Source organism: Aspergillus thermomutatus (assembly GCF_002237265.1).
Source record: "Aspergillus thermomutatus strain HMR AF 39 chromosome Unknown NODE_305, whole genome shotgun sequence".
Classification (NCBI taxonomy): Eukaryota; Fungi; Ascomycota; class Eurotiomycetes; order Eurotiales; family Aspergillaceae; genus Aspergillus; species Aspergillus thermomutatus.
The window spans coordinates 1-23,849 of record NW_020798355.1 but is presented as its reverse complement, the minus strand read 5'-3'; the positions used below and the strand labels follow the sequence as shown (position 1 = coordinate 23,849).

The window sequence follows — 23,849 nt, the reverse complement described above, 5'->3', positions numbered from 1 at the left end:
TTCTCTCCTAAAACAGTGGCCTTGTAGTTTTAGTATGGGTGCTGGTAATGTGGGTGAGGACTCGATTACTCCCGATCACCCCTGCTGATGAGGGCTGATAGGTAAATAGGCTCAGAGGCTTAAGGTGCTCAGTTATCCACTCCTTAAACATTAGAATGGAAAGGATTCTAGATGTTAAAGTAGACGGTTGCCAGACTAAGGTAGACACTAAATCTAAGAGGGGCGGGAGAATCCATTCTAAACTATTGCAAATGGCGCACGATCACACATGTGTTGTTACCCGAGGATTGGAATGGCTTTCATAGTAGCCTTGAGCAGGTGTCGCACTCCAACAACATTCAGCACATCCGTGTAATAGATAAGGTACCTTCCAAACGACCGGAGGAGGTGGATTACAGCTCCGATCCCTCATTGTTTGGAGGATTTTCCGACAGCCGTGCTAGCTCTTTTGCCTCTTCCACATCCGAGTCTTCCATTTCGGTTTCGTATGCTTTCAGGTGCTCCGGGATCTCCTCATACTTTGCATCCCGGTCGTATAGTTCCTCCAGTTGCTGGGTAATCTTCTCTGGAACATCGTAGTTGATGTGGAATAGGTGGCCATCTAGGCACATGACATCCGGCGCGACAGATGGTATGCCCGGGGCTTCATCCCTGGGTTCCATTGTAAGGGTTATTTTTGGTGGGTAGAGAAATAATAATTGCTCTCCAGGCTCAAAATTAGTGATGTGGAGGGGAATAAAGACACAGCTGATTTAGCACCTGGTGGATCATGCCGTCCTCAAGTGCGTTCCATGGGTGATAGATACATCACCACCTCCCTAAACTGCCACGCTGATCACCATGTACTTGGGTGGGTGACCACTGTTTCACGCGACAGTTTCAACCTGTAGATGTCATCAGCCTATCTCACCCGATGTCTGCTTATAAGGGGTAAGAATGACCCATACAGTACAGTTATTAAGCCTTTCTTTCTGCTACTCATGACCACCTGCCTGTTCTGTCAAGCAAACCAAGTGTATCTTGCCCTGCTCTATTCCCCCCATTCCTTTCCCTTTCCCTCCCTACTACACACGCAGGAGACAAAATCTATGAATATGGATGATATACAGCATTGAATACCGGCAATACTCCTTACTCTTGATGCTAGACGAAGTGCAATCACAGACCATCGCTATGAGACTGAAATCCACGACGCAAGGGCACCTCAATCGCCGGGATGACAGTCTCCAGTCCGCCCGCCAATTCTCTTAGTCCGTCCTCGCCCGCGACATCTTCACCCCAAGGCAGGGCATCAATGTCGACATCCCAGCCAAGCAGACACCGCAGCACGACGCCGGCACCCGCCTTGCTCATCACTGAATTCATATCCCTGCATTTCTCATCGCAAACGCACTCCATACATCCCTGCGGTGTCACGCACTGGCACGCTTCGATGCGCGCCACTGCGCGGCGAAGCAGGACGTCGATGAATTCGAAAGCTTTGCTGGCAATCCCGGAGCCGCACGAGCCGCCCTTGGCGTCGTAGAAGGTAAGACGCGCCGGTCGTTGCCGGGCCGGGGGCTGGAGTTTCCTGATGTTCTCTTGGATTTGTTGATCGCGCATCTCGTTCGCGACCTTGAGGTTTCTGCCGAGTTCCTTCTTTGCGATTTTGCACTCCGTCTTGACGTCGCCGGGCGAGGAGATGACGAAGGTGGGGAGCAAGGAGAGGACTGCGTGTTCGGCTGCGTGAATGGCGGCAGCAATGTTGAGGTGTCTTGATTCGAGAATCTCTAGCGCGCGTTTGGGCACATCGAGCCACATGCCTTTGGTGAAGATGTCGATCGGCGGATTGTCCACCGCCACGGCATCCAGCACACGGCCGCGCTTGTCGATTTTGAAGAAGCCGTACACGACTGCATGGATCTGCACCGAGCCGTAGAATGCGCGAGAGGCAGAAGTCTGATTGATCTGCCGCATCACTTCGGTTTCAATGGGGTCAATATCGGTGTAATCGCGCTGCAATGTACTCCAGTCCACGTGAACCTTGATAACGCGAGCGAACCGCTGATCGGTGTTCAATTCCTGAACGAGGTACGTCTGGCCCTGATGCAGGAAGATGCCGCCTTCGTAGATCGTGAAGAAGGCACGAGAAGCCTCCACTTCCTCCAGGACGAGGTTGCGTGCGTTTGTTGTGTCGATGACGGCAAAATGCTGGTCCTCTGTGTCACGAATGGGCACGCATCGGGAAGGATGAGGTCGAAATCTCTCGTGGCAATGGTAGAACCCAAAGCTGTCTTTCACGAGTCTCGTGGCCGCAAGCTCATGCAGTTGCTTGCCGAAATAGACACGATCCTCGTCCGGGCGGATCGGCATCTCGAACGCTGCGCATTGAACATGTCCTTCGAGAATTAGCTCATTGGAAAGATCAATCTGCAGCTCGCAGTTGGGTTTTGTGAACAATTCATCTGGATTTTGCATGTAGTGTTGATCGGCCGGATACCTATCGCCAATCAACACAGACAAAGAATCCTTGTTCCGACGTCCAGCTCGACCGCTCTGCTGGCGCAGATTGGAGATGGAATAAGGGAACCCAAGAGTGACTACAGCATCAAGAGAGCCAATATCAACACCCAGCTCAAGGGCGTTTGTAGCTACGATCCCCATCAGACGGCCGTCGAACATCTCTTTCTCAATCTTCCGCCGGTCTTGCGGACTGTAGCCCCCCCGGTAACCCATGACGAGTTTTCCAACTTCTGGTCTATCGAGGTTCTGTAACTCATTCCTTACGGCCTGTAGAAGTACCTCGCACATTCTCCTGACCCTGCAGAAGGCGATTACCCTCACGCCTCTGAGGATCAACTGACAGAAGAGACGGGCAGTTTCAGCAACACTGTCTCCGCGTCCTGATGTGGGGTCATTGGGATCTTTGTAAGGGGTGTTCCAGCATAAGAACTCCTTGCGGCCTGACGGTGAACCGTCAAAGTCAATCAGTCTGACATCCTCAATGCCAAAAACTGCCTTCATATGTTCTTCGGGGTTGGCTACGGTGGCAGAACAGGATATAAACCGGACATGTCGGTTGCCCACCGCAGCACAGATCCGACGCAGCCGTCGCATGATGAATGCAACATGTGATCCGAATAGACCGTTGTAGACATGCAACTCGTCGACGACAACAAATTTCAGGTTCTTCAGAAAGGTGCGCCAAGAACTTTCCTGCGGTAATACGGTGATGTGCAGCATGTCCGGATTGGTGAAGATAATGCGGGCCTCGTCACGAATGAGGTTACGGCTCCCCATTGGTGTATCGCCATCAAAAGTTTCGACCATGACGTCCTGCAAGCCGTCTATGAACTGCAGAAGTTCTTTCATGCTACGCTTCTGGTCCTGCGCGAGAGCTTTAGTGGGAAAAATGTACATGCCGCGGCTGCTGGGGTCTCTTCCAAGTTCATGAAGCATTGGGACCTGGTAGATCAACGACTTGCCGGAGCTTGTAGAGGTAGATATAATGACATCTTGACCGGCGTACAGGGAGTTGATCGCTTCCGCCTGATGCGAGTAGAATTGTGTTATGCCCTTGGTGTTGTACAAGGCGTTAACGAGGTCCTGCGAGAGCTGAAAAGTCAAATCTCCGTAGACGGGAGGTTGGGCCTCAAACACTCGATGGCCTTCCGGTACGATCTGAGCGAAATACCAATCCATTGCACGAATTTCTTCAATGATTTCTGCCATGGATTTGCGCTCCTTGGGGATCGCGCGAGGTGGCTTCGAGAGAAGTTTCGTCGTTTCTGAGACGCCATCCTCGGAAACAAGAGGACTCGGAATCCACGCGTCCTTCTCCCTTTCCAGTCTCTCAACTGGATCGGTGCCGTCGTCCTCGCACTGCACCAGGAATGCATCAATGGCATCAGAGAACTTCTTATTCCGTTTCTCAATCAAGGCGAGCATCTGCTTCTGACTGTACACGGGCATCTTCAGATCCTCATCCTTCATCTTCCGCGTGGGTTTCGTGGGCTCCCCGTTCTTAGGATGTCGCACCTCCCGCTTCAGGTCCCCGTCAAGGAACTCGAACAGCAACACCTCCTTCGTCTCGACATCCGCGCCAGCAGCCTCATCGCATTCCGGACGCGAGAGGTCATAAGTCTGATTCCTCGCCGTCTCCTTCTCCCCCACCGTCATGACCTCCAACTTGGCCTCATCCACATACTCGAGTTTCACCGCCCGAGGCACCAGAACCCTCACCCGTGCAATATCCTCGACAGTCAGCTCCCGACCACGACCTAATTGCGCCTGTACCGCTGTGCGGATATTCTCAAACGTCGTGGCGAAGTGTTTGCGCGTGCAGCAGAACGTGTACACCAGGTTCAGGGCGCGGTGGGTCTGAGATAGACCTTTGAAGGCCTCCGGCCAGGGTGCGGAGGGTGTGCGCTTGGGCGATTGGCTCTTGGCCTCTTTTTGGGCCTTTGTTGTTCTGGTTGACTTGGATTTTCGCTTTCCCTGTTCGGATTTGCCGGTCTGGGGTAACGCGTCGCTTTTCGACTCGCTGCTGCTGCCGCCCTGGTTGATCGCTATCTTACTGGCATCGACCTCCGGTTCGAGCGTCGCATCCGCATTAGTTGTTTTTCGCGGTCTTCCGCGTTTTCTTTTGGTACTGGGGCCCTCTTGCAAAGGGGGGTTGTGCTCCATGGACGCGTCGTTAAATTCGGGTGTATTTGATCCAAAGGCGGCTGTCCCGTCGACCTCATCGTTTCTTTTTCTTTTCAATGCGGAATTGGGAGTTATTGAGTCCGACATTGGTCCAGCCATGTCGACGCTCCATCGTGGTAGTCATTGGGATGCAATAGTGCCGAATTGGAGATGGGCAAAGGAGATTTATTCCCACCAGGCGAGACGCGATATCACGTGCCATCGCATTTCATATAGCCACTTACGGACTAGCGTACCCTATTTCCCTAGATGTCCATATCGCTTCAGGAACCAAACGAAGCAAGAAAAGAGTGCAATATGTATTAAAGAAGACAGAAGTTACACCTCAATGTAGATAGTTCAGACCAGCTCCAAAGCTTCAAACCCCCAACAACCCAGCCAGAAAATGCAAGAAGCCAACCCACACCCCCAAGCCCGCTCTGTCAATTGCCCCTTAAGATCTATCATCGAATCAGGTATCGTAAAAGGTTTCCAAGTATGGACAGCTAAGTATTTGGTGCAATGTACTCCCTCACCAATCGTGCTGCGTCGTTGCAACCGAGTCTACTGGTGCTGTAATAGATCCTGAATGACATGGTAGAACTCTTTGGCGAGATCCTCACTTCCCATCTAGTGTTATGTCAGCAACCATATTACGATGGACAGCTGTAAAGGAATGCCTTACCCTGAGCAGAAGGGGGAAAGTACGGCCATCCTCGACACCAACCAGATGAATCTGCTTGGACTTGGGTTCGTTGCCCGACGCATCTCCGACCTTCATACCCTTGAAGAGAGGCGTGTTGAGCATGACCCTCAAGACGCCGTCAGCTCGCATGATCATGCGAGCCGCCTTTTTGTCCTCCTGGCCGTCCGTTATTTTCACGTTCACCTTGAATGTGCCAATACCGCGCTCCTTCCATTCCTTGTTCGTGAACTGGAAAAGCTTCGCTTTGCAGCTGAAGTACGTCTTTTCTTGTTCCTCGCCTGTCTCAACTGTGGTGGAAAGAAAAGACGTTAGTTTGGAAGCTGTCCGTTGTAAGAGGACACAGTATCACATACTCTGCTGCTCAAAGAACCTCTCGTCGGGTTTCTCTGCCTCGAATTCTTTGGGACCTGTTTCGGCCTCGTCCTCTTCTTCCTCCTCCTCCTCATCCGCATCCGCCGCTCCAAATGGCTTGTCCTTAGTGCTGCTGCCAAAGGCGCTAGGCGCAGCGGGAGAAGCGAAGCTGGTGAGCCCCCCGGATTTAGCAGCTGCTCCGAATCCACCACTGAACCCTGAAAAACCAGATCCTAAGGTTGCAAAGCCGGAGGTACTTGCCGCAGCTGCAAATCCCGTGGCCGCTGGTTTCTCAGTCTCGGACGTGGCTGGCGACTTGAAAACAGATGGAGTGGACGCTCCAAGCGAACCGAAAGGCGACTGCTCTGAGCCAGCAAATGCTGCCAGGCTCGATGAGGCAAAGGCAGAGGTAGAGGTTACAGGCGCCGATTTGGTAGGTTCTTCTTCCTTGGATTTTGATGCCCCAAGGGAGCCGAATGGAGAGACTGCGGACGTATTCGCAAAGGCGCTCGTGACAGGGGCCTGCCGAGCCATGCATGTCAGCAGCCAATTTCGGCCATTTCCGGCCACGGATACAATGCGACGATCAATACTTACCGGCTTCCTTTCCGTGGAATTGTCACGGTGTCGCTTCTTCTCAGGCTGTCCTTCAGCCTCGGACTTCTCTTCTGCTTCTACATTCTCAGTCTTGGTATCCGTCTTCTCCACAGCACGTTCCCCCGACTCGTCTTCACCGAGCTGGTCCCGACTTCTCTTTTTCTTTGGGCTCAAGATCTTCCTTGGAAGATTATTCTCGCTCAGTGGCGGCTGCTCGTCGCCTTCGGTGGTAGAGTCGCGCGATCTCTTGCGTCTATGACCATGTTCCTCGCCATCACTCTCTGCTTCGTCGTCGTCGAATGATCTCTTTCTGCCTCGGCTGCTCGACCGGCTATTCGACCCTCCGCCGACTTCCATGGTGTCGTTGGTATCCGCTGATTGCTGTGCATCTGTAGCCGATGTCACCTTCGCATCGGTTGCTTCCCCATCGTTCTTGGTGATTGTTTCCTCATTGTTCTTAGTGATTGATTCCGCATCGTTCTTGGTGATTGTTTCCTGCTGAGTAGAATTGATTGAGGTCTCCTTCAGTTTCTGTCGCACGGGACGCTCGGTTCCATCGTTGTCAGACCCCTGGCTATCCTCCGCAGTGGTTCCTGCAATCGCAGTGGGTGTGTTAATTCAATTTGTGCAAAGAGAGGAGAGTGCCGGTGATCGCTTGAGTACGATAACAAGCACAGTGGACAGTGTTTCTCCTACCTTGCGTCTTTACCGTTTCCTCCTCTCGAACCTCACCTAATAACAAGCCGGTGCGTCAACATAACGTGCGCTTAGGACCCTAATATGAGCGCCAGGAAACAGGAACTCTACCTTCCATAACCGCAGCAGGTTGTAGATCCGACGCCATGATTACCAGTTATTTCCGCCAGTAACTTAAAGCCTCCTTAATAGTGTAGGAACAATCTTTGCACAGCCAGCGCAGACCCGATTTTCGTAGCCTAGACTGATAGATAAGGCTCTTTAACGTATGGCACTGAGCCCTGCCGTGTCAGCTCAACGGGCACATCAGAAGGGTCATTAGACGAATATAAATGTCGTCTCGAGCGCAAATACTCATTCATAAATCCAGCAAGGGTCGAGCGAGGGGAAGAAGGGAGAACAACACAGAATAGGTGCAGTTTAAGCCCCACTCACGGTACAATGAGGCTTGACCAACACGTGCGATGCGAACGGACCGACCGACGTACCTCTTTGTAGACTATTCGAGTTGTATTGAGACTCCAGTCAACCTTATAGGCGAAGACAATATTGCTTCAAGCAGTTATCAATGCCGAGGCCGGTTGAAAGTCGTTGATAAAACGAGCTGGTCCTGTTGAATCGACCTGTGTCGTGGGATTGTTGTGACGAAATCTGCCAGCGAAGACGTTGCGATAACCGACGGCGGGGGCTTCAAAGCAGAGAGGCTTTGGTTCAAATCGCTCAGAAGACGGGCACAGTGATGTACGCTGATACAGGAGGGTGGTGAAGCCGCAGATCGAGACGCAATCGAGTTCCGAGAAGAGTGACGCTGAGCTGTGTTGTGTTGTCTCATTGTCACTCCGTCTTGTCGCCCAGTCACCGCTCGGCTCCACCCCGCTTACCTTGAAGCAGCTGTCAATGTAGAGTCTGGGCAGAACATTCCATTGGATATCTTGAAAATGCTAGAATATCTAAGAGTACAATACTGGTGAATTCGGATATGGTAATAGCAGAAACAAACAAAGAAAAAGAGCTCATTCACTGATGATGGAGCAGCATACATGCCCAAATGTTGTGTTCCTGTCCCCTTTTCCATTCATCTCATGCTGGACTGTATACTCCGTACTGAAATTTCGTTCGCAGTTCGATTGATAGGATATCTGGCCGGCCGTATCGATCCTCCAATCTTCTAACTGATAAAACAAAGACAGCCGATCGCGATGTAGAATACGAACAGCGGATAGACCGCAATGCCTACCCGGTTCTTGATCACACCCGAACCACCCAAAATGCTCACACCTGCAGCCAAGGACCATGCAATGAGCGCCAGGTACACCGGTATCCGGGCAATAGTCGGGAGACCCAATGCGCTGAGCATAGCAGCGATGACCAGAGGGAACAGAGTGTAGCCGATGATGCAAACGGATTGAAAGAACGAACTAGTAACCGAGGATGCAATTGTTAGTGAATCAACGTCTCTTTACTTCAGCGCTTCATATACTTCCAAGGTGAAACATACATATTCCCACCGAGCAACTTGATCTGCAAGGTCACAACAGCCTCCCCAATCCAGACTATGGAGAAGACACCCGAGAAGACAAGGGACGACTGTTCATCCTTTGCGCGCATCGATAGGAACATGCTCAGGAGCAAGCAGAAGATGAGCGGACCCCTGCACATAGTTTTGAGCAAGTTAGCCTGCCTGCCTGCCGTTTCAATCGAGCCTTCCCCGACGGTTCTACGGAGTACAGCCGGCGCTCACTCACCAAAGATCCCAGTCACGCAGACCCTCACTCATTCCACCCTGCAGGACCACATCGGCATCCGGCCAGCGTCCCACAATGCCTCTGAGTCCGCCACCGAACCCGGTGGCTTCTCCTCGCTCGGCGGCCCCGATGCCTCCGCCGCCGCGCTGCAGCATACCTCCCATCAGGTACTTGGGCCACAGCACTTGGCGCATCTTCTCCCATACCGCTTGCAGATCGCGTGAGAGTGTTTCCCACACGGTTTCATCGATGGTGTTCTGCGCTGCGCGACGATCCTCTCCCGGGATGGTAGATGTCAGGTAATTGCTGGATAGATTGTTTCCGAAACCTCCTCTGCTCGAACTCGAGGGTTCGGACTGGATGTTGCCTCTTAGCGGAGCGGTATCGGAAGTGTGAAGAGGGTCATCGGCCTCGATGGCTGTCATGGTGGAAAGGTCCCGAAGCATCAGTACATCGTAGTAGCTCGGGTAAACAAACAAGAATCTGATGAAATCAAGAGAGGATCCGGAAAAAGAGACGTACTCACCATCATCGGCGTCAATTAGGTCGTCATCAAGGATCGATTCATCATCTTGTAGATCCTCATGGAATCGACTTTGAGAAGTGCTGGCCATGGTAGGCACGTATATTGTTTGAGCTCCGACTCGGGTCCAGTGGTAGATTTTCACACCCTGTCAAGCTGAATACTCTTGAACAACTTGCCCACTTGGTTGAAATAGGTCAAAAGATATGTCAATCCTCAAAAAAGTATTTTGATCGTGTGTCCCTTGGAAACAGCAGTTGAGTCTCCCTCATGTCACTGTCTCAGGCGGAGAGGCTAGAGTGGCATTACGTACGCGCACGGGCCGAAAATGGCAGGCGGAACAACACTCTATGGACGATCAAGGATGAAACAATTCACCCTTTTCAGCAGTAGTACTAGTAATTCATCCTATTAATATGTTTAGTAGAGGAAACAATTTGGTCACAATAGAAGTGTAAGTGCTGATTTTATCAGCGGTTGTATATCTCAAGCCTGGTGCCGTCAAGTGCACGTGGGCCTGAGCTTGAGCTATGAGTTAAGAGGATCAGAATGGATAGATATCACGAGTTCGATACATTGTGACCAGTCCGATCATCAATAACTGATTGTCTGATGCGATCTAAGTGTGTTTATGGAGATGAAATATATACATGCAAGATCCTCAATGCCATAAAAAACAGGACCACCAGTATGAATAGTATACATGTTAGTGTTGCAATGCCAATGCCTGTATATGCATGTAAGATGCCAGACCAAGATGAGATATAGTGGTGAGATGATGTTTACACAAGCTGTACAAAGTCCAAAAAGCTACCGAATAGCCCCGCCATGAGCCTCGCATATGGATACGAAGCTTAGTCGGCCTCGCCAAGGTTCTGTTTAGGGTCATGCTTCTCCTGGAAAGCCATGACCTGTGCAAGCGTTGGATGCACTCGAGCGTTTGCGAACATTTTGACCATATCAACGTCCGAGTATTCGCGGAGCTTCCGCGACTCCTGCTTGAATCGATCACGGTCCGATTTGGAAAGTAAGGACGCATTTTCGGGGTTGAGAATCGCGTCAATGAGACCTCGCGTGCGAACCATCACCCTGTGAGCGGGCGGACCAGAAACTGTCTCGTCCCCTGGCTGTCCGGGACGGTCCTGCCCTGTAATATACGAAACCCTCCCGTTCTTCATAGCCTCATGAAGTTTGTCAATGTGAGGACGCAGGTGCTCCAGAGCAACAGTCTGCAAGCTCAGCTGTAATCTCCGACCCATGGTGCCGAGGCTATCTGAAGATTTCCGCTGCAGGTTCAGACCATTTAATGATACGAGATGCTGCGGATTGTCGTGTAGTACTTGCACGAGGTCAAGATATGATTCAAGCGCCCTGGCGTGGGGAAGGACCAAGGACTTGTCCATCAGTGCCAATAGTTCATTGGCATTCTTGAAAACATTAATATTCCTGCGATCACGACGACAAGAGCTCAAGGCGATGTGAAACGTTTTCCCTATTGGTTCGGCCATCTGGTCGCGCATAACCTCGACCGCAACACGACTAGCGCGAGCCATTCTTAGCAGTCGTAAGTATGCATGGAACGAAACCATGTCTGGCTTGATGGTATACTCGTGATCCTCAAGCGTTAGATGCTGCCAGTAAGCTTTTCCAACACCAAGACCCTGAGTCATGGTCGAACAAGCCTCTATGATTCTGGTGAGCTCCTTGTTACCTGGGACAACGTAGGATGGACCAATGGTGCCTTTCTTCATCGTGGAAGCGGAATCGGTAGACACCACTGGGTCAAAAAGATTTTCAAAATCCTCATTCTCATCCTCTTCTTCCTCTTCCTTTTCTTCGGGTTCTTCCATTTCGGTCTCTGCTAGTCTGTACGGTCGGTTGCCTTCGTCTACAAAGGGAACGTCTTCCAACTCCTTATTTTCTGCGGATCGGCTCTCTTGACGTCTGACCATCTCAGGCTTCCGCTGGCCCTCAGGTGGAGGCTTCTTTGCCAGGATGGGAATGCCAGTAGTTTGATTCATCAGTGCGAAGACATCGTAACAATCGCGGTCGCTGCCACTTTGCAACAAAAGGTGGGCCATTGTACGCACGAGTTGGCTGTCTAAGTCAATTTGACCCTTGCTCCACCGGTAAACAACATCAGACCAGATTCGTTTGCCTTCCTTGACGGCCTTAGCCCTGCGTTCCAAGATGCGATCAATCTCAGACATCTCTCCCACGTCGGATTTAAGGGCATTTGTAATGGCTCTCAATATAACGGTGTATGTCAGAGCATCCGGCGAGTCTGGCCCCTCCTCGGGTAGCTCGCTCGCAACCTCCCAAAGTGTATCCATGTGTCCCTGGCGACAACATACGGTGAGCATGGCGTTACTGTGGATGATAGAAGGGTTGACTGCAGAGTTGCTGTCATAGATAGATCTGTAAATTGACAAAGCAGTTTTCACGGGATTCAATCCCAGGCGCGTTTCTCTCTTCACCGTGGCAAGACCATACAACATAATCGTGTAAGTCCAGGAAGTAGGCTTTCGTCCACGCTTCTTCATCTGCAATTTTGGGGAGAGATGACAGTCAGCAACCATGCAAGAGAAAATCAAACGGGGGAAAAGATTGTACTCACCTCATTGTAGAGCTTCCATGCCGCTTTGGGTTGGTTCTTCTCCATACAGTACTGAAGCAAGTGATTCCACGCCACTGAGCACTCCATATTCTCCTTTTGCGCCGTGCGAACAAGCGCCACCGCGAGAGCCACATTGTCGGCTTTTAAGATCTTCGCGACCCGGTCCGCCAGCGCCTTGGGATCCATCAACCACTTCAACTCCATCTTCACCTTCTTCTTCGAGACGTTGCCCGCGCCGATACCATGATCGGGAGACGTCCCAGCCATAGCGATCTCCAACAGCGAATTATCCTGGTCCACCTTTTTCAAACTCCGGCTCTGCTTCTGCTGCGGTACGCCGTCCACGAAACTCGTCGTTGAATCAGCAGCACTTTGCTCAAGCGCAGCGGCTAACCCCGAAGCCTCTGTCGAGTACCACTTCATGCCGGAAATTGACACCGAGGCTCCAGGTTGCCGCGCAACTCGACCTCGCTGTGTGGCGCGTGCAAGAGGAGCAGCATATGGGATGCTCCGAGAGGCTTGAGTCCATCTTGAGGCCGGCAGACCTTTCAGTCCGACAGTGTGCTGGACACCGGTCCGAAGCGCAGCGGCATTGCTACAGCGAAGCATCTAGAGCCTTCAAGTCCTGACTCTACCCTGTCTTCTCGATCGCTAACACCTGATTCCCCAAAATCCCTTTGTAAAGCCCAATCTTTCGACCCAGGTAGCCGGATGCGCAACCGTCGAGACTCCGAACGTTGAAGCTGGACCGGCGGAGCAAGATTTCAAATGATTCGCTTTTCGGATTTCGCAAGGACAGGGAGAACCAGAGATCTCCCGACAGTTTTCTCAAATAACAAAAATTATAGAAAAAGAGAAGAGAGGACGTTGGACAGAATAACACCCCTAAGTGGCCACCAGACGGAGGAAATTATACAGACCAGGCCAAAAAAAAACGTCTGATGGGCTATCGCAGTTATCGCTGCTATCCGAGCTAGACAATAAAAGGTTAGTGCGCTGCGATACTGCCATTCGTGCGGAGGAACGTAACTCCGTCTCGGATTATCTTGCGCAAGCCTCAGGCAGCCACACTAGCCACATTACTAAGCCACATGTTGCACATCTTCGCCACATTCTCCTAGTCCGCCGTCGTCGGTTCAGCCTTATGAGACCATGGGCTCATGGTTACTGTTAGTCTCCTCGGTAGTCCCGTTTCTTAGTCCCGTACGTGCTTCAGGATCGACTAATCGTCGGGTTTATTATTTACGGCTAGGCCATTTAGAATACTAGTCCGTCCTACCTCAGAAAAGTGGAAACCCTCCGCTTGAAGGTTAAGAGGGTTAAGCAGTGACGAACTGGGGTTCGACTTAAAAATGACATAGAACATGCAACCGCAACAGTCACATCATTGTGAAAGCCGCGATTGAATCGAGCAGCCCACGGAAACTTCAGATCATAGTCAAGGCACATGATCATGTCTTACATTCCCTAGCAAGTCCATCTATAGTATGGCAAGAGCCCCGATGATGTTTCTTACACAGCCTCAGAAACCCTGCTGGTACTTCAGCCCTTCATGAACAGCGTTTTCCTATGCCTATGTGTCATTCAGAGGCGTTGCCAGGTCGATCCAAACCCTTGACCTCCAAGTGATGTTGCCTACGGATATTATGAATCTACAATGAAAGCGCACAATGGAATCTTCCAGACATCATCATTTGAGCTATCAAGCTTCGATTCCGTACCACAACACGTGCCTCAAATTTCAAAGCTCCAACAAGATGGCAATTGCCACCAGGAGGGGAGTAAGAGTAGAATAATCAAGAGGATTCGAATTGTAAGACTTTAGCCACCAGACAGGGTCATGACCGCATGGAAGGTCCACTGAGCAAAGGACATAATGCACAAGTTCAAACCAACCCAGGGTAACAAGAAAAGGAAAACATCAGTCAGGACAAAAGAGAGAAAAAGTACAAATGCGAAGCGAAGCAGAATAGCAATGGGGGGCTCGATACAAATGATGTCGGCGTGTATCACAGGAGAATGCTCAGCTCATGCAAAGTGCCTCGCCAGGAGTCCAAAATCACAACAGTCCTGGAATCAGTCTTTGCAGGGATGAGGGCATGCTGTTCTTTTGGGTGCAAAGGGGTAGAATTTGTCTTCTCTTTCCTTATCAAGCGATCTAATTCAAAAAGAAAAAAGAAAAAGAAAAAGAAAACAACGGGAACAGAGCGTAAGTCGCAAGGCCCCTCTTCGAGAATAACGAATCAAGGCCAGATGGTATCATGTGCGCAAGACTTTAAAGAATTAGATCCGCGATGGCGACACGGGATTAGGGAGATAGGAGATATTAGAATATGCAACCTGAGAGAGCACAGGAATGAAGGGCATCTATTGTGGGTAGCTGGCCGATTGGTTTTCTGCAACAAGCCATCGTCGATCAGCTATTATCCCTAGAGCAATAGATCCAAGGACCTCGTTGAAACGTCTTTCCTTCCTGCCTTCCGGCCTGCTAACAAGCGATTTTTTTTCTTCTTCTCTTTTGTGCATTTCCTCGTGGCCCGGTCCCAACAATGCAATGATAACAAAGGACTGACTACTTACGTTGCTGATACACCTGCCCGCTTTGTCCATACGGGGAGTGAGGATAGTTTGGAGGATAGGCCATCTGGCCATTACCCTGGTACACAATGCCACCGGCACCGCCGTACTGCCCCGGTACTTGGCCGTCGGCAGGTTGGTAGCCGATTGGCGGCAGCTGAGGGCGAACACCGCTGGCGTAAGCAGGAGGTTGAGCCTGCGCGGGATCGGTAGGACCGGGGGCATCAACCTGGTTCGCCTGAGCAGCCTGAGCGGCGGCAGCACGTTCACGCTCCTCGGCAGCTTTGCGCTGGGCTTCTTCCTCCTTCTTTCGAGCTTTCCATTCCTTGCGGATTTCTTTGAATTCTGTGGTGAAGGGCAAATTAGATAATTGAACACACTCCAGGGTGAGAGAACGCGGGCAAATAAAGCAAGAAGCTCGCCAGCCTGAGCATCGAGGTTGAAAAAGTATGTGGAGTTTAACTCTACGCCAGCGTCTTGCACTACTGCGATCCGCGGCGCTAAAGCAGTGTAACTCGACTAGTGTGCGATACCCGCACTAGCCTATTCAAAACAAATGCACTATCCAGGACATGGCAACTCCGTGACATTGTAGAAACTGGGGTTTTAAAAATGACAGAGGAATTTATCAGAAACATACCTTCGGGAGTCCGCTTAGCTCCGTGCGATTGCATAGTAACGTGGGCGTTCAGGTGGTTGAGGGTACCGTAAGCCTTCTCGCACCCGTTCCAGCCGCACTTGTACATACGTTCGATTTCCTCATAACGACGCCGGGGTCGTTTGTGCTGTTGCGCCCCAGGAATGGGCACAAAAGAGTAGACCTGAAAGAAAGAAAAAAACGTCAATGAGCCTTTTGAACGACATATCCAGTGTAGATGAGAAAAAATTGCGCCGTGTTCCACAACCCGTGAGACACGCTGGCAGCGGCCTCCAATTTCCGAGGCGTCCAAGACAACAAAAAACGCGAATGCGCAGCCTTTGGAAATAGACGCCAAAATTATCAAAGACATACCTGGCCAGGGCGCGGCCCTGCGGTCGCAGCAGGGGAGGCGGGACCAACCGTTGTAGCAGGAGCGCTATAGGGTCCAGGAAGACCGTGCTGGTGCTGTCCATAACCATGCGACCATTCCGGACGCCCATACATCTGAGGAGGAGGTGGGGGAGGATGACCCTGATACTGAGCCATGTCATGACCCTGAGGCTGATAGGGCGAATAGGGAGGAGGATAGGTAGGGCTGGATGCCGCGATTGAGGGATCTATAGGAACGTCCGCGTCAGACTTCACGTTCGAGTGATTGCGATGGTCATTTTGGTGCCCATCATGGAGGGTGGTCATGGACGGACTTGTTGCTTGAGCCATACCTGCCGCACCACCGGCCTGGGTGTTGGGGGCGTGATGGTATTGAGGCGGGCGGGCGAGGTAGTCCGGATAAGCAGGTGAGCGCGCGGCGGGCGGCTGGTTCAGACCGTAGTCCGACTGCGGTGTGTTGGAGGACGAAATGTTGGCGGCGGCGGCGGCAGAGGCAGGTCTAACCTCGGGTTGAGGCGTGTACTGAGGGGTAGGACGGACCTCTTGCTGAGGCGTGTATTGAGCAGTGGCAGCAGCAGAAGCCTGGTCTGCAGCTGGGTGTTCAGAATTCGCAGCGGCAGACGGTGGATATGGAAAGTGCGAACCTGACTGCGCGTACTCGGAGGCAGGTCTGTTGTCCATAAAACACAGATTTCAGCTGGTACCGGGGGTTTTCCCTAGTCTTCCTCCAAACTCGCGTGTCTGCTGTTTCTAGACGCGTCGAAAAACACAATGAGCTTTGTGGATACAAACAAGAGAGTGTTGAATTGTATCGCCATATGAAGGTGGGGGAAGAAAGATTGGTGTGGAAGATCGCAATGTGATCGCAATGTGATCTTCTGGCCCAAGTATTTCTCTTTCTTCTTTCTCTCTTTCTTCTTCCTTTGTAGAACGTACTTTTCAGTGAATCTGGATGGAAACAGCCCACTCCAGAAACAGTATCAGACAAGAACTCGCGCAGGCGCTAGTCACACACCTGAGCTGAGGATTGAAGGTGAATGAAAAGTGAAAAGAAACAGACAAGATCAGACGTCGGATCTTGTCGTAAAGCAAAGACACCGAGGGGCAGAAGGTAATTGACAAATGGAGTTAAGAATAGAGATATCAGACGGTGCTGGATTTCAGAGATATGATGCTTGGATCAAGATGATGCTTAATCGCCTTAGTCGCCTTTTAGGGTGGATGGAGGATGCCTTGCAGGTGGCGGTAGGCACAGCAGCACGAGGAACCAGCGGGAAGAAAAAAGGAACCGTCGCTTTTAGGCCTGGGGGACGAGGGTTAAGAAAGCAATCCAGGGCCAAGGCAAGTCACAGCACCCACAAGCGAAACGAGGAAATGATTAGATAAAAGGTGTAAGATTGAAAAAAACAAATAAAATGGACCACCAGACTCAAAGAGAGATAGCGCGAGAGACGGTGTCTCGATCGAGTGGCAACCCAGGATATAAATCACCCTAAAATCGAGACGGAGGGAAAATTGGTCGGACTCGATCCGGTAAAAAAACCTGGGCAGAGGAAGCGGCCTAAAAAGGCTTCGGATGAACGAAGTAGCGATTCTTTTCAGCAGCAATAGAAAAAGACAAAAAGAGAAAAGAAAAAAAACGAAAAAGAAAGAAAGAAAGAGACCACAGGTTAAGAGCACCTCGTGGGTTCCGAGGGTGCGGTGGAGTGTGTGGGGACGTAATCTTTTTACAGTGGTGAAAAGGAGACGGAGAGACAGAGAGGAGAGGAAATATTGGGATGCCAACGCCCAATAGATACTCAGGCTTTCCGACTCGGAGGCGATAACAGGAACCCTCCCAGAGGAACGTAAGAGGGGGCCGAGTTGGGATTCTTGCAAGTTGCGTTTCTATTCGCTGTTCCTTTCGTTCGCTTCCTTTTTCGTTTCTTTGCTTTTTCTTACCTCTTCCCTTTCTGCTTCGAAGCTTGAAGAGCCGGAGTGCTGTCGCTTTGTGGTGATGGGTCCGTTACCAGTTACCACTCAGTGATTCCGACCCACTTTTTCTGCGAAATATCAAGGCTCTCCGAGACTGTAAGAAAAAAATAACAGTTGTCTTCCTTTTGGTTCTCCAATGTTTTTTTAAACCCCTTCCCCTCAGTATCTAGTCGGTTGGCAGATCTGTGTTTTCGTATCGTCGAGTAAGCTGTACTGTTTTCTGTAGGCTCTTTTCCCGGCTAAGCTTTCCTTGTCTGACTTTCTTTTTCCCTTTTTTTTTTCCCTCTCTTCTCTCATTTGAGAGCGGACCTCTCCGCAGAAAAGTGGCGAGATTAGAATTTTACCGAGCACCCCCTTTTCTTTCTATGGGATATGGCTCTTGTAATTCGTCCACCCGAAATCCTCTCACGCAGTTGTCCGTTGTGGTGTGTCGCGGTGTTGACGAGAATTCAAGGTGATGTTGAAAAAAACTTCTAGTAGGACGAATTGTTGTTGGAGGCTTAGAGCTTGGATAGTCTACCCGCGACTTGGGACAGACGGTGCGCGCGTCGAGTACGGCCGCAGGGAGACTGTCGTGAACCTAGCGTGTGCGCCCGTGGAGACCATCCAAGATCACTGGCCAACGTTTTGGCAGCGCGGTCGAAGTAGTCAAGACTTTACTCAGAGTAAGGACAGATGGAGGATGAGCTAATATGGCGTGCCCGAGGAACGGCTTGAACGGTCTGGGTAAAGGTCCAAATAGCGCGGCCCTAGTGAAGAAGAGGGTGTAGCGCAGGTCGGGGAAAAGCGAAGAGCGCGTGCAGGTCTCCCTAGGAGTGGAGGCTTTGACGAGGGAAAAATCCAGGGCAGGAAATAATAATGGAAATGGTCAGACACAACCAGTGGTTCACCACTGGGTAATGTAATAATTATGACAAATACTTTTGGGACACGGTTCAGGAATAATAATAATAGAGATAACGAAATTAACAACAACAGATGTTGTATTTCTTTAGAAATCAAAATGGCGGCTGATGCCGGTAGTAGGTAAGGTAGCTTCTTTCTGCTTAGTCTGAGAGACTGTTTAGTTGGCAAGTCCTTATGGATGGGAAGATTGAAGGTCACTGGTGGAAAGGGGGAACGGAAAAATGATTATTAAGGTACTTTACCTATGGAGGTAGCCCGAGGTCGTCAAATACAACGGGACCTTCGGTTCTCACAAGAACAATCGACCAGAGGTATCATCCACTCACTACCTTACCTGACCACAATGACTTGATCAATAGAGCCTTTTTGACCTAGAGAATCATATTGACAAAACATTCAATTCAGAAACTTCGGTTGTGTCATTGCTTGCTCAATGTCAGTGATATTCGACATTTCGGCTCTACGTCGCACAGTGTAACTTGTACATGTGTACCTCTGGTAAAACCGTACAAGTACCTAGTGCTCCTCTTGTGCAAGTCAGGAACGCGTCAGTGGAGCACATGAGGGTAGTGACCCAATCATCGACAGTATCAAATCACTTAGACAGGAAGTAAGTGCTTTGACTGTGGCATAGGTCCCTTGTATGGAGACAGGAAGCAGGAATCGAATCATCCCAGTGCAAAGTACAAGCACATAGTAGGCTACAAAAGTTGTGATTTAGGATATCTACCTACCTAGAAGAGCAAGCGAAAGATCAATGGAAGGTTACTTCGGTACCTCAGGTAGGTAACCTTGAAGTGGTGTGTTGGGGGGATCGATCATTTGTCGCGTCGTTGAATCCAACACCGAGGCTGGAGGTATGGAGTACACAATACACATTAATACAGTAAACAAGTCGTGGTACTTTTGTCGTGTCATTATTTCCTCCTTAACATCATGTCCTCTATCTCACACATTTGAGCCTATGTGTAGTCGGGGCACTTGATGATGCTGGCTGGAAAGTGCCAGATAACCTGATGACAGCAAGAAATGTTAGCATAATCAAACATGTGATCGACAATAATATTATTGAAAATGCAGAGGAAAGGGGCAGCATCAGATGTTGGAAATGGGATGGGAACGGAGTGATCAATGTACGGAGTGGATGAAATTATCGCGATTTTACAAATGAGATGCCATGGGATATCAAGCGGGATACCGGCAGTACTCTGGCAAAATTAGGAGTCACTATAAATCCAATTTTACACTTTCCAGCATGACCATAAAGCCAAGACTCATTATCATTACAATAGTGACGGAAATTATCATGATCTTGCCCCCTTAGAATGACCAGCCATGCATATTGAAGGGGAAGAGAAATCTATCTAAGGAATGCAAGAATCATGCAAGGCTCCAACCTCGGAAAGGCTCTCGCCTGGGCAAGCCTGGGTCCCTAATTTGGACCTCAATGATTGGTGCTCTGACTTGATCATACCCCGCGCAGGTGGAGCCCAAACACACTCACGGTAACTCACCCACTAGGTAATGCCTGCGGGTGAAGAGAGCAGGCCAGCAGGGGACAACATGAGAAATCAAGAAAAGCGCCAGTCATGCTTGTTGCTTGATAGGTCACCTTCGCATCATGACTTTCATTTATTTGGAGTTACATTGGATGGGCCGTAGAGTGATTACCAGTGGTATGTACAGAGTAGATATGGTGTGTACAGGAGTCCTAAGGTGATATTGTAGAAGTTAATGTCCTTATGGGAGCTCTACATATTCATCAGATGTATTCTGTACCCGGATTTTGGTTCGTTCAGCGATCCTCTATCATTGCATTATGACTGAAGTACAATTCCAGAAAGAGGGTGATATCAATGTCCCGTCATAGTCCCAATGCTGCAATAGCAGGCATCCAGCTGGCTATGACATCTTGAAGACAATTTCCTGCGCATTCAATGTTGGTCCTAATATAATTGCTCCCCTCCCCTGCTTATGGTCTATTTAATTTGGCCATTATCCGAGATGTTTGTTCAGAAAAAAAGGTGGATTAGTTGACGACGTATATGTGACAAGTTATGACAGCAGTTAAATCTTCAGGTTGTCTTCGGATGTATGGGTTAACACCATCATTAATTCATCATGCCTAGCCTCAGTCGCCCGTGTTGTGAACTTATGATCCGATAACTTACGGAGAACCATAGCGTTTCGGATACTGGCCGATTGCCCTCGCTTTTATGGATTGTTGTCGATGGGTTTAGACGACCCTCCTTCAATTCTCATACAATCCACGACGCCAACTGAAAAGAAACCAGTCGCTATATAGGCCTCGAAGTGTCGTGTTGTAAGATAGCTTCGAGCTTCGAGCTTCGAGCTTCAAGTAATCATCCAAAACCATAGGACACTGCAAGGTCATATTACAGGATCATAACGTCCACAGTAAGTTGCTTCAGCTTGTGATACTCCCTAGGTGTTCATACTTCATACCTCCCTTACCTCACATTTCTGGAGGCCGACTGGATCACTGGGGCCAATACTCCGTATGACCCACTCCATTGACAGCACAGTACTCCGTAAGAGCTATCTTAATCCGAGGGTTTTGTCTCTGTCCGAATTCATGATATTACTAATTTTTTCTCCCACTTTTCCTGCAACATCATGCAGATAATAGGGGTAAAGACTCATCAACGCCAATCTCCAATACAACCCGCTGTGATCATGATTCTTGTCAATTGGTCATTCCATATTGACTCGTTCGACTTCATACTCCGTACCCTCTTCTCTTTGAGTACATTCATCCGCATCTATAGAAAATAGACTACCGGCGGTGATGAGCCATGGTACCATTATTTATGCGGCTAGTGCGCTGTCACGCTATAATCATGACCATGTCGACTCGGCTCCACGTGGGCAACAAGGCACCATCCGTACGGACTACAGAGTTCACTCTACGCAGTCTCTACCCACCTAGTATCTGCTGTATGGCATTATAATTCGATTTCTGTGTACGCTACCTTAACACTCCTGCCTAAGGTTTTCAACTTTATCAGAGCTGCATTTTTAAATCACCTCTGGCGGATCTTGATCAGGAATACCAACTGGTAGAGTTACTATTGTTAGCATGCAGGACCGTACCTGGGCGTACCATGTTCATGATATCCCAGATGAAACCATTGCAGATTATTTTCCGAAGAACTAGGATCCTGTGGCTTATAGCTGCTGAGAGGGTCAGCCTCAAATCTAAATACACTTTGGACTATGTAACTATAAACATCGCTTAGAAATGATCTGAACTTAAATCAACTTATCTTACAGGGTGAGAAAAGGTTACACTACCGAACAAAGTGTTGGTTAGTCGGTGGACTCGGTGCGAGCTCTTGTCCGATATGTGGGGAACGAGATGGAGCCATAATTATGGTTATTATTACTATCGTTGGTTGATTTCGCAGAAGAGCGGTCTTGAGGTTGAATTCTCTCATAGTCATATCAAACTCAAAAAATCAAACTCAAAACTCAGATGCCAAAAGAAGCAGACCGGTGCGGGCCAGGGTGTATCCTACTCTTTAGAAATCCTATCTGTCTACGGAGTAATATATCCTGAAAATTGATGATTCGGTTACTCGGTTAGTCGGGTATCTGATAGTTCTGAAGATCAATTTGTTTTCGACTCTCGTGAGGATGCCTGTATTCTGACCTCCGGCTGCTGCTCTGTAAACCTCGCCAGATCGAGCCGTCTACTAAGGTATTAGAGTACCAATTACCGTATCGGGTGATCCCATACTCGCACCTCCAATTGACATCGATCGTATCATCGTATAAAACGTCCGAGGTTCGCAAGTTCGGTGCGCGAGATTGACACCTCCAAACATGAAGTATACTTGACTGCTCTACAACTCATGGCCACAGTCGATTGAAAGTCGTCGAGTAGTAATAGCGATATTACGATAATGCTGGCAGTGTGCCAAGCTATCAACTATCTACACAGCAGGATACAAGATTCTCCGTAAAGTAACCTCCAAAAGTACCAATTTGTCAAATCATTAATTGAGTGTATATTTGCGAATCCACTGTGGAACTACCTATGGCCTACTGACTACGGAGGAATCACCCACCTTAAGAGGACGATAGTACGGAGTACCTACAGAGTACTTGTTTTAGAAAAACCCCCGGCGGAGGAAGGGCCATATCTCCGGTCTCCGACTTCGGGATCCACCCATACACTAGCAGATGTTGGCCTGAATCATGTTGGTATCTTGGTAAATTGGTGTTTGAGTACGGAGTAGTCTACGGTACTGGTTCTCTTCTCACCTCACTTCTCAGGTACCTGAAGTAACCAGTTTTCCGCGGAGGTTTCAATAAATCGGGAATTGTCACTGTATTTTACAAAGCTGGCGTCAGGGGGAGAGTCACGAGGCATCTTGTTATCATCTGCATGACAATTGCATAAGGAGGTCATAGACTCCCAGGTATTGGAGCTGCACAGCAAGATCTCAATTGATCTCAATTGTTGTAGTTGAGGTGTCAGTGGTACGTACATGTTCTATGCATGATCTACGGCAGCTCTAGGAACTTGGGAACTAAGAAGTCAAGCCAGGATAGTCAAGGGACGGTGGCAGCTGCGTCCTTTACTTCTTTTGGTAGAGTATGACAACTTTGTTTCTACCTCAGTGCCTATCTAACTACCTGACTGGTGACTACTATTATTATTGTCAGCTCTACAACGCACTGACTACATTATCTGATGGGGTTCTGGTGTGGTGTCACTGACCCTGATTGAAGAACTTGACTAATGTATTCAAGACTCCAACAATCTAGGTACGCACAGCTGTTTCATACACTGTATTGATACAACGATAGAAATAATAATAATAATGTCCATTTATCAAATTACTACCAACATCGTTTCCGATATCCGCGCTTGGGCACCTCCCTGATTTAGACTCAATTGCTGCATCCACTTTTAATGAAATACGTAGTGATAAATTGATAGTACCATGGTCTTTGGAGAACGGACAACGGACACCGGCCTTGAACTGAACCCCCACTTGCCCCCCCCGAACCAGTGTCCGTTGCGTTTAAAATACGGCCTAAACCCTTTTCGCGGCGCAGCATATGCCTAAAGCTGCATTTGCTTGGGGGGCCGCCATTCGTTGCCAGTCTGTGTGTGTACCTCGAGGAAGCAGGAACAGAATGATTGAATTGAGCACCTAGATATCCCGTCGTACCTGCAAGCAGACCGGAACAAAACCTGTGATAGTCGATAGGAGAAATGCCAGAAGAAATCGCTGATATGATTTGTTATTCTGGGGGGAAGTCAGAACTCCCACATGCACCATATCAGTAGGCCCGCAAGGTACGGACTACGGAACCTACAGTTCTACGTCAAAAGTTTCCGTAGCCCCCCAAAATCATTATACTAATTTTATGATTTAACATAAGTTTGAGCTCATTTTATATAACTAAAATATAGACTTCTTATAGTA

At 49.4% G+C, this 23,849-nt stretch overlaps 5 protein-coding genes across 5 annotated transcripts; all 5 read right to left on the bottom strand.

Annotated features, from left to right (window-relative positions):
- Positions 1-392: 392 nt before the first annotated feature.
- On the bottom strand, positions 393-662 carry CDV56_103383 (uncharacterized protein; the record flags this gene model as incomplete). The annotated part of the gene is made up of 1 exon (XM_026757002.1): positions 393-662. The coding sequence occupies one exon, from the start codon at positions 660-662 to the stop codon at positions 393-395; it is 270 nt and encodes an 89-aa protein (XP_026610530.1).
- Positions 663-1,158: 496 nt separating this feature from the next.
- On the bottom strand, positions 1,159-4,665 carry CDV56_102921 (ATP-dependent 3'-5' DNA helicase; the record flags this gene model as incomplete). Its single annotated transcript, XM_026756540.1, has 1 exon — positions 1,159-4,665. The coding sequence occupies one exon, from the start codon at positions 4,663-4,665 to the stop codon at positions 1,159-1,161; it is 3,507 nt and encodes a 1,168-aa protein (XP_026610529.1).
- Positions 4,666-5,229: 564 nt separating this feature from the next.
- On the bottom strand, positions 5,230-7,163 carry CDV56_102605 (Ran-binding domain-containing protein; the record flags this gene model as incomplete). The annotated part of the gene is made up of 6 exons (XM_026756224.1): positions 5,230-5,295; positions 5,351-5,658; positions 5,725-6,244; positions 6,320-6,912; positions 7,016-7,051; positions 7,127-7,163. 6 exons carry the CDS (start codon positions 7,161-7,163, stop codon positions 5,230-5,232), a joined length of 1,560 nt encoding a protein of 519 aa, XP_026610528.1.
- Positions 7,164-7,569: 406 nt separating this feature from the next.
- Positions 7,570-9,374, bottom strand: CDV56_102313 (Yip1 domain protein; the record flags this gene model as incomplete). Its single annotated transcript, XM_026755932.1, has 5 exons — positions 7,570-7,896; positions 8,056-8,187; positions 8,253-8,433; positions 8,514-8,666; positions 8,761-9,374. 5 exons carry the CDS (start codon positions 9,372-9,374, stop codon positions 7,570-7,572), a joined length of 1,407 nt encoding a protein of 468 aa, XP_026610527.1.
- Positions 9,375-10,137: 763 nt separating this feature from the next.
- Positions 10,138-16,188, bottom strand: CDV56_101372 (uncharacterized protein; the record flags this gene model as incomplete). Its single annotated transcript, XM_026754991.1, has 6 exons — positions 10,138-11,826; positions 11,901-12,495; positions 12,559-12,643; positions 14,481-14,822; positions 15,118-15,298; positions 15,490-16,188. The coding sequence occupies 6 exons, from the start codon at positions 16,186-16,188 to the stop codon at positions 10,138-10,140; spliced, it is 3,591 nt and encodes a 1,196-aa protein (XP_026610526.1).
- Between the last annotated feature and the right edge of the window lie 7,661 nt (positions 16,189-23,849).